This window comes from Momordica charantia, assembly GCF_013281855.1.
Source record: "Momordica charantia cultivar OHB3-1 chromosome 9 unlocalized genomic scaffold, Mcharantia_2.0 BLBB01000009.1, whole genome shotgun sequence".
In the NCBI taxonomy this organism is placed as follows: domain Eukaryota; kingdom Viridiplantae; phylum Streptophyta; class Magnoliopsida; order Cucurbitales; family Cucurbitaceae; genus Momordica; species Momordica charantia.
Window position 1 is genome coordinate 25,591,735 of NW_028275167.1, and position 10,921 is coordinate 25,602,655.

Consider the following 10,921-nt stretch of genomic DNA (forward strand, 5'->3'; position numbering starts at 1 on the left):
TTCTTTGTAAATGGCAGAATCATATGATTTCTTAGAATCTGAGGTTTTAATTTAAAGGAGTGAGGAAGCGGGATAACAAATAAAGAAATTGATGAATTGGGCTAATAAGACAAAAGATGATCACCTAATTTGACCATTTTATTTTTTAAACCCTCATGTTGAATCGGTTAGATATTCCAAAACTTTCTCCGAAACCTCTCAATTCTATTAGTCCCTAGTAATGTATGTAGAGTTGCTCTCAAAATCAATAAAAATAAAAAAATAACATAAGTCTATTATAAACCTTTGTAAGGTTCATTTTGTTTTTAACGTGGGATTTTAACACTCCATCCCCATCTCCCACCAAAACTTTCAAATTCGCCGTCGGAATTTCATCGAATATGAATCCAAAAGATGTTGCAAAGTCTTAACGCTATTATGGAGGCAGAACTTGAAGTTCGCTCGTTAGAACATAGCAAGTAAAAATAGTGGAGGAAGAAAAATTTATGTCCACAATATTATGCTGTAACCTAGTGTAACAATTACAGAAACCAATTAAAAAGACCTGTACCATTAAATAAATGACAATTAAGAGAAAAAATGACCTAAAGAGATAGAGAGAATAAAACAAATAATTATCAATTTTTTAAGAGAGGTACTAAGAAAATACTATCTATTTATTAAACATCTAAGTTTTATCCCTACAAAAGATATGCTTTAGAATTTAAATCTTCAAAATGAACGACAAAAATAATCGTTAACAATATTTTTGGGTGAAAAAGTACCATTGTATTGTTCCAACTAATATTATTTTTTTAAACTTTATTCTAAGACTGTTGTAGTTTTGTTATTAAAAAAAAGGGAAAGAAATGTTGTAGTTTTTATTCGTTTCAATGTGAAATCGTGCCTTCTTGCATTTTTTTTAAATTAGGAATTAATATTTTATAAATTTAAATATTAATTTTTTGCATATCTTAATTAATGTATTTTACAAATATGTTTGAAAACAATAATATTATTTTTAAAAAATGACCTATTGTTCTGGCGCGTTGATTTTGATAATCTGTCATAATTAATTTTCTACAACCATCCACTATTTGTCGTTTCCTATTGATCGAATAGTCTCCCTCAGATTTTAATTATTATCCAAAACTTAAGTCGTGAATTAACCAAAAAAAAAATAAAAAAAATAATAATAATACATCATCGTCTACTTTTCTTATGTTATTTTTAATATTAATTTGAGGTGATGTAAAGGCAATTGAGTTGGTTAAGAGGTAGTTGTAACAGTGGTTTAATTTGTAAATAAAGACAATTAATAAAATGTGTCAACTGTTAATTTTATCCTGCTACCCTATCTCCTCCTTGCTCCCTCTCTCCTTCCGTCACTTGAACCGCAACACAAGATTGGGCAATACTGTGGGATCTCTCATTTGGAGCATATGGCTGGAATGCAACTTATTTTTCTAGATCTTATATTCGGTTATGAGAGAGAATAACTCTGTATATTTCCCATTAGCTTGTGAAAGAAGCTTTACAACATTAAATACAGGGAAGATAAAACTAACCAGCGTTAACTAACTAAAACAATTTAACTCTAGTAAAAACTAATTACAACAGACTTAGTTAATAACACTAATATCTTATCTTAATTTTTGGGAAGATATCAAGACCTTAGTACATTCATGATTTACAAAGTCTCCTCTTTTTTTTTTTAATTATGATCTGTTAACCATTTCGCTTGATTGGAATGTATTTGTTTAGTCTCCCTTTTGTATGTATGTTATTCTCAAATACTTTATGAATGAAATGGTCTCGTTTCAAACAAAAAAAAAGTCTTTTAAGCCTCGTTCAGTAACGATTCTGTTTCTTGTTTCTATCATTTTTAATAAAGAAAAATGAATTGTGTGGTCTCAATATCGATGAACCCTTGATAATATAATCTTCTTACTTATGTTTTAGAGCAAGTGGGAAATAGGAACAAGAAAAAAGAAATTTATTTTAGTTGTTTCTAAAATTTGCTATACAATTTTGTGTTCCCAAAAAATAACAAACGAGAAACATAGTTAGTTCCAAGATGCTTAGATTTCTTAAGAAAATTGGGATTTTTTGAAAGTTTGTGGGTTAATTTAAAATAAATGAGAAAAAACGGGTGTATGCTACAAATTTTGGACTTTTAGGATGTTGCGTCTATAAAAAAAAATGTGAATTGGTGAGTTTGAAAGAATGCGTCTCTTGGAATCTGTCGCATCAACACGGAAAGAAAACACGGTCGTAGAAAGTCGTTGAAGAATTTTTTTAAATCATTATTTTATTAATTTACATTAATATACATATTTTTTTAATATTTTAAATTGAGATTTAATTATTTTATATTAATAAATAGGTCAATCAAATATTTTAATTGTTACCTTTTAAGATTTTTTTTTACCATAAAGATTTTATTATTTTATATTAATAGAGCTATTTTGTATTTTAATTAGGTTAATAATTAACATCTTTTCTAGTAAAATCTAAATTAAAATTTCTATCATTTATCTAAGTTTTTAAATTTTCTATTAAATATACTTCATAAATTCAACTCTGGAAATTCATAAAAATAAATACATAGATTTAAAATAAGTCAGACATGTTTGGTAGTTTTAGATTTTGATAGTTTAATAGTGTGAATTTTTTGTTGTACTATTTTTTTTTTTAATAAATTTACTCTAGGCATGATTTGGTTGATTTCCTAATATTTTAAATGTTTTGGAAGATTTATATTATATCCTTTAATGTCATAGATTTTATATTCTTTTTTTATCGAAAATAAATTCCCACTATTAAAGATAAATATTTTATTATACATATTTCAAATATAATGTTTGAATTTAGAGATTTTAGAAAATTTTAGAGGATTTTAGAGGACTATAATTATTGTCTCTTGAAAAGTTTGTGGTAGTTTATGAATTTTAATTAATATGGTTAATGAGTTTAATCAAATGTCGTATTGTTGGAGCTTTTCATTTGTAGGTCGATTAGGTTCCACACTTATGTATATAATGATATATTATATATAGTTTATCTTAAATAAAGATTAAAAAATTAGACTATATTTGTTATGGGAGAATTATTAAAGATAAATCTTAATTTTTGTCTATGAAATTTTAGGTTCGCGTTATTGTGATCAATGAAATTTCAAGTATTTTCATTTTAACTATGTATTTATTTTTATGAATCTCCAGATTTGTATTTATCAAGTATATTTAATAGAAAATTTAAAAATTTAGTTAAGTTATGAAATTTTAATTTAGATTTTACAATTATTAAACTAATTAAAATACAAAATGGCTATATTAATATAAAATAATAAAATTTTTATTGTAAAAAAAATCTTAAAAAGTAACCATTAAATTATTTGATTGACCTATTTTATTAATATAAAATAATTAAATCTCAATTAGGCATATTAATATAAATTAATAAAATAATTATTGAAAAGACTTGTTGCCCCTATCCGAATCTTGCGAGTGACTGAGCCCGAGACGAACCAAAAAATTCTTGAACCACGTTCTACAAAAAGAAAAACGAACTCTGTTCTTTCACCTGTGTTTTCTCATTTATTTTAAATTTACCCATAAATTTTCAAAAAATCCAGAAAATCCAGAAATTGGAAACGAGAAAACGAAAAACACAAGAAGGTTAATTTTATTCAACTATTTGAATAAAGTTCACAAACCAAACTATACTTAGGTTTATTTAAGAAAGTAGATTGTTATAGGGCTTCTCACTTGATGCACACCATCACTCCACTCCAGAGAAGCAGAGACTATGGCCTGGCTCACCGTTCCTTGAACTGTTAAATTGAAAGATTTCGTATCTCCAACGCCATTGAATGAAAGAACAGAAGGATTCACTGTGATGTGGAGGCCATCCGGTGGGCCAAAAACCACAGCACTGTACGTGGACGCTCCAGATTCCACGTTTGTGAGAGTTCTTCTGAAGAATTGGTTGATGGGTCGTGAAGGGGCTGTTGAAAGTGCAAAAGAAGGATAGTTCAGATCCCACACCCTTCCAATGTTGCCGGGAGTACAAGCACTGCTGTCGCCCGTGATGCGCCGGACCATGGCGGTGCTGTACCCTTGGCCACACAAGAATTTGACATAGTCGCCTTCATTCGCGTCATAGACCAGCCCTGGATTTACTGCCTTCAGTGGGTTCACATGGCCTGAACCATATGCAAACTCTGCTTGTGGGTTGAGTTTCGCATTCATCGTAAAAGCTGCACAAAATTTAACCATGCAAGAAATCACTTTAAAGCTGCCACTTATGTGTTGGTTTTGTTCTCCTTTCTTGGTTTTGTTTTCTTTCCTTTTAATAAAGAAAAATAGAATGATATGGTGTTCGAGATTCATAGGTTTGTGAATGATAAAATAATATTTTTATTTATGTTATGGAACAAGTCAGAAAATACAACAAGAAATTTCGAAACTTTATATTTTTCATGTTCTCAAAATTTCTATACAATCTTGAAAATGTTTCTTAAAAAATGAGAAACAAAAACATAAATAGTTATTAAATACTTAGATTTCTTAATAAAATTGAAAACCAGAAATAAGAAACGAAAATGGGGCCTTAATCTAGCTATCAACTTAAGCTTTTTGACTTGTTAGTGATATATTTAATAGATATGGTACTAGAATATATATGATATCTTATCATTTGCTTTTCATTTAATATTGATAGAAAGCTTTGTGCTAATTTTCAAACCCACGTATGAGATGAGAGTGTTTACTGTAACTCCTATGTTTTAGGCTCTATTTGATAATTTCATGTTTTCTAAAATTACTTGTTTTTAGTTTTCAAATTTTGGTTTAGATTTTCAGATGAAAAGATCATATGCAAAACAGATAAATACAATTACAATGTTTACGAGTTTAATTTTAAGAAAGAGAAGATATAAAACCAAAAACATTATCAAATGGGCTGTTGCAGTTGGATTGATAATTTACCAGTTGTCATGAGAGCTGACTTTAGCGCGGCAGGAGACCAGGTGGGATGGAATGTTTTGACATATGCAGCAATTGCAGTCGCATGTGGGCAAGACATGGACGTCCCTGAGATTATATTATAAAGCTCACTCCTTGAATCTCCCTTAACTCCCAACACCGGCGCCAACGGAGACCATGCAGCTAGAATTTCAACTCCCGGTGCACTCAAATCCGACTACAAATGTACAAGACAAATTCCTACTTAAAAAAAAGAAGAGACCTAACAAAGATTTATAATAGACATGAGTTGCTTCTCAATTGATTTTACCAGCTAATGGATCAAAACCAACCGATTAAAATCTAACCTTGAGAATATCACGTGTTATAAATTTGGGACCCCTAGAGGAGAAGGAAACCACGACAGGAGCCGAAGCATCCTGCACTGCAATACTCTTCAAAATGGTTGCAGTCGGATCTCTGCAGATCAAAATATTAACAAAATCCTTTCAAGTCAGAGAAATTATTCATGTTTAAAACTATCAGTTACATTGTAGCAAGCACCGCTAATGATTTCTCGAGTTGAAAAGACTTGCGTGGTTGAAGAGATGTAGAGTTGAATGTCATCGGTGGCTGCTGTGCGGAGATAGGAAGCAGGGAAGGGATAAGAGGATGCGTAATCCTTGAGTCTGAGGTCTTGCATTACGATGCCAACTGTGGCATTGAAGGAAGCCAATTTTGAAGCACCCAAAAGGGAGTCGCAAACAAGGATTTTTCCTCTCACCAAGTTTTTATCCACTGAGTTTTCAACACAAAGCCTATAGTTCCAAAAGGTTTATGGTGTTAGTTTCTAGAGCTCTTTCCTCATAAATTTTCTTCTTTTGTACAATTTATTTATTCATTTTTCATTTTCTAAAATCGATGCCTACCAAAATAATAATGTTCAAAATTGAGACCGAGATCTCAAAATAAAGTAAGGTGGTACCTCAAGACTCCGAACATTTATCATCTTATATTTGTCTTTAAGAATCATTAATTTATAATCAGTGCAATTTGTTTATAGTCAATTCAATATAGTGGATAAAGAATTCATTTTTCCTCTAAAATCTAAGATTTAAGATTCAATCTTCACTCATTTATTTATTGAATTAAAAAATATATACATTATTGGTTTACTTTATTGTAGGAGCTCCCTCTTTTTTTTTTCTCAGGCTTACCATTAAAATTTTGATAAGTAAGATCTAAAAATATACAAAATGATGATTTTTTTATGCTTTCTAAAAACTAAAAAGTTGACAAATTTTTTATTGGTGGCAAGAGAGTAGTCACTTTTAACTATGTTTTTTTCTTTATTAAATGTATTTTTAAATCTATTAGTTCAATACATGTAATTCAAGCTCATAATGTCGATACATGTAGTTTTCAGATTTAAAGTTTTTTAATTATGTTCTTAAATTTTAAGCAACATTTTTATACTACGATGGAGATTTAAACTTCTGAGAGTTTATGTTTTAACGGTTGAACTATAATCATATTGGTGAATTTTTAATAATGTTTCTATTCAGTTCATGATGTTAAGACATTGACGGAATCCTTATTTGACACATGTTCATTTAGTTTGTCCAATCATCTCCCAAACATTATACTAACTTAGTAAAAAATTTATCTAATAATATGTGTTATATATGAACAATAATCTATCAATTGTTGGTACTAACAACAAACTGTTAATTGTATTATCAAAAAAATATATTAATTATTATTAACGAAAGATATTAAATAGAAGCATAAATTCAAAGTTCTAAGACATAATAACTTAATTTTTAAAAAAATTTAGCAACTAAATAGACACACTATCCAAAATTTGCATGGAGAACAAATTAATACTTTATCCTTAAAACTAATATAAGCAAATAACCAATCACATATAAGAAAGTAAGATTAATTCCTTCTTGAAATGCCATAAAGTTGCGTTCTGTATGAAAAATTGATAGATTTGCTTGATATATCTATGTTTTGTTCTAGAAAAAAAAATGATGAAATTATTTTAAACCAATATTTTTTCAGTAATTATTGAATTATTGAATTATATAATGTCAAAACATTAAACACTATTAATGCTAAGTAAAAAGGGATTAAAATGAAACTAATTACCTGGAGATGGAGCCATTGAAACCTCCGGCGATGTTGGGTGCATCTCCAGCATAAATTAAGGGATATTGTTTTCCCAGAAGATCAAATGTATTAATTGCAACCCCCTGCTACAAATTAATATCAACAAAATAGAATAGGATCTTAAAATTTTAGGAACAGATTCAAACCACAAAAAATAATAATAATAATAATAAACATGGAATATATAACATGCATTATAATTATTTTAATCAAATATATCTAAGATGATAATCAATGGTGTGAAAATATCTAAGATGACAATCAATAACAATGAAATTCTAAGTAAATAAATCAAGAACTTTAATTTCTGGTTAGAATACTATTTTGATTCTTGTACTTTCATCGTTCGTTCATTTTAGTCTCCGTACTTTGAAAATATTCATTTTGGTCCATGTACTTTAAGTTTTGGTTCATTTTAGTCTCTATAATTTGAAAATGTTCATTTTGGTCCCGTACTTTCAAAAAGTGATCATTTTAGTTCCCATTTGAAAAATTTTAACACAAATTTTACACCAATGGAAACTTTTAATATAAAGTAATGTTTATATTTTTTAAAAATATATGTGTCGTGTTGAAATTGTGATAGAAAAAAATGAGATTAAGAATAAAATTAAGGAATCAAAATAATCTCATTTTAAAAGTACCAGGACTAAAATGAAAATTTTGAAATTAAAGAGACTAAAATAAATCAAAATGAAAAGTACGAGAGACCAAAAAGAATATTTTAAAAATAAAAAGATTGCAATGAACCAAAAGAAAATACAGAGGCCAAACTAGATTTTAACCTTAATTTTCTTTATGTTTCATCAATTTGAATGTTAATTAGGTATGGAGTGAAAGAGAAAAGTAAATATGACCTGATAGATATTTCCATTGCCAAGCTGCACTTGTGTCAATATCTTTCTATCAGTGGTGCTTGCAGCCACAGAGAGAGACCATGGAGAGATGTTTGAGGCAGTGAAGTAATTGGGACCTTCATTTCCGGCGGAGTTGGAGGTCAATATTCCATGTTTCATGGCGTGGAAAGCTCCAATGGCAATGGGATCGCTGAAGTAAGAATTGGGTTCGCTCCCCCCAACTGAAAGAGATATGATATCGACACCGTCCGCGATCGCGTCGTCGAACGCCGCAAGAATATCGGCATCGGAGCACCCATCGGACCAACATATCTTGTACACAGCGATGCGCGCCGAGGGAACCCCTCCTCTCGCCGTGCCAATGCCAAGACCGTACAGACTTGCCTGTTCCACGAGACCACCAGCCACGGTCGATGCGGTGTGCGTGCCATGCCCGTTTGAGTCTCTTGGGCTTCGAATGTCACTTGGGGGCAAGCTTTCGCTACGGTACACTCGAGCTCCGATGATTTTTCTAATTAGGTCAAAACATTGTTTTTCGTGTTTTAAAACAATTAAACTTCTTTCTTTTAATTTTTTTTTCTTAATATCCGTAAGTGTTTGGGTTCCACCTCAACTAATCTCAATCCTATTTGTTTTTGTTTATTATTAAAATGAATCGAATCTTATGGAATCTTTATATATATCCTTTGAATTATTGGTCATGATATCAAGGGATTGAACATATTCCCTCTTAATTAATCCCAGTCCTTTTGGACTAATGAATCCCGCATGATGGTTCTCCTAATTTTTTTATTTCAAAAACAAAAAAGAATAGTATTTATAACAAAAAAATAAAGTAGTATTTGAAAAATTTTGCAGATCCCTCTTACATCACATAGAAACATGTTGTAGAGCAACGCAATCGATTCCTTTCTTTAATTAATCTGACTGGAACATAACAATAGAACATAACAATGTTACTGCATCACAATGGCATCACAATGGTGTAAAAGAATTTTCTCTTTTTTATAATTATGACGTATCTTCCATTTATTTAAATTAGAGTACTTTTATCTGAAACTCTTTTTTCAGCCGTTCTGTTATCCAAAGATAGAGAATATGAAAGACAAGGTGTAAGAATTCTGATTCATACTTGTTGCAACGAAAGTCGTCGGCGGCTTGGCATGCTCCCATCCATTTGGCCGGAGGTGGACCGAAAGCTTCGTCGATGAAACTTGGAGACTCCGGCCAAATCCCGGTGTCCAAAACTCCGACAACGACGTCGCTTTCTACTTGATGTGCCCGAGGAACGCTCTGTGAAAACCCCATGAAATCCCATGATCTTGTGGTATGAAGATGCTTCTTTCCATTTGGGAACACAGAGACCACACCCTCCTTTGCTGAAATATCACAAGTTATGGACTCAGTTTTTGGAAAATGAGTTCGAGTTTGAAAGCTAAAGATATAAAAGCCAAAAGGGGTTGAAATTATACGTACCAGCAACCTTTAGAGCTTCTTCTTCGGTGAGTCTCACTGCAAATCCATTGAAACTTCTCTTGTAGCTGTAGAGCAACGACTCCGGAGCGAGCTAAAAAAAAAGTACTAATTTCAGTAAATCTAATTTTTGTTAAGAATTTGGAGAGTTAAACCAACACTTAATGATCTATTTGTTACCTAGGATTTTGAATTTCATTGTTTGATGTCACATGATGAATGCCTTGAAATCTTACCATATTTCAAATCATGTTTTTACATAAAAACAAATTCCGAATAAAAAAGATCAGATTTCATAGAATTTTAAAATAAATTACATATTTAATCTTATCATATTTTAATTTTTAATTAATAAATTTAGATTAAAAACTCAAATCAGTAAAAAAAAATTTCGAATATTCAAACAAATAAATTTAATTTAATTAATTTCAAATCACATAATTTAAAATCATTTCTTTTAACATTTTTCGTGACAAATAAAGAGCTAGTCAACCTAAAGGTGAGTTTAAGTTGACTTTCCAAAAAGGGTAAAAGGTGTTTTTTTAGTTCATTAAAAGTAATTATTAAATTTTTTTTCTTATTATTTGGTTAGATAATCTCAAGTGATTAGTGTTTTTCTTCAAAAATATACTTAAAAAATAAGTGTTTTTTTTTAAATGATGGATCTATTTGATGATGGTTTCATTTCTAATTTTCTGTTTTTAAATTAGGATTGTTTCCTCCTAATTTATTTAGTACGTTTTTTTCCGTTTCTTCCTAACATATTTGAATCATTAACTCAATTCTAAAAATAAAAACAAATTTTTTTAAACTACTCATTTTCTTTTATTTCAAATTTTAACTTAACCAAATTTGAAAATATTTTTAAGAATTGGTAACACGATAAACAAATACATATGAAGTAGTGAATTGTAGGCTTAATTTTTAAAAAGAAAGTAGTTATCAAACGGGCCAATATTCTTGATTTTGTTGTTTAAAAGAGAGTACTGAATTCTTAAACCACTTTACATTTATGATTTTTTTCCAAATTTAAAGAAGATTCGAACTTCCAACCTCTGAACGATGACATATATTTTAACCAGTTGCATTTTTGTTTTCTTTTCCTTTCTTTGTTTTTCTCTCAAATCAGGACCAAAAAAAAAAAGAAAAAAAAAAGTTTGAGTATTATATCCAGAAATGAATAGGAACCTGCCGATGACTTCTTCCAACATTGCCCTATGATGCAAAGGAGTGGAAGTTGTGTCCTCTGGCTTGCTCCCCATGTATACAATATAAGTCTGCAAAAAAAAAAACACAAATTTTGTCCAAAAAAACAAAACAAATATAATTCAAAAGTAGACATCAAAATTGGATATGTTTTACCTTCCGACCATCATTGTCAATATGAGAGCCAGAAACGAGCAGCCTATAGAAAAGACTGAAGAAGATGAACTTGAAGATCAGAGAAGACATAGTTCTACTTCTTGCCAT

At 30.0% G+C, this 10,921-nt stretch overlaps 1 protein-coding gene across 1 annotated transcript; it reads right to left on the minus strand.

Annotated features, from left to right (window-relative positions):
• Positions 1–1,707: 1,707 nt before the first annotated feature.
• Positions 1,708–10,921, minus strand: LOC111010158 (cucumisin-like). The gene is given in 12 exon segments (XM_022283498.2): positions 1,708–1,775; positions 3,731–4,240; positions 4,971–5,184; positions 5,315–5,426; positions 5,543–5,764; positions 7,101–7,204; positions 7,979–8,489; positions 9,111–9,357; positions 9,455–9,542; positions 9,544–9,559; positions 10,640–10,728; positions 10,814–10,921. Coding segments are annotated over 12 exon segments (2,289 nt in total).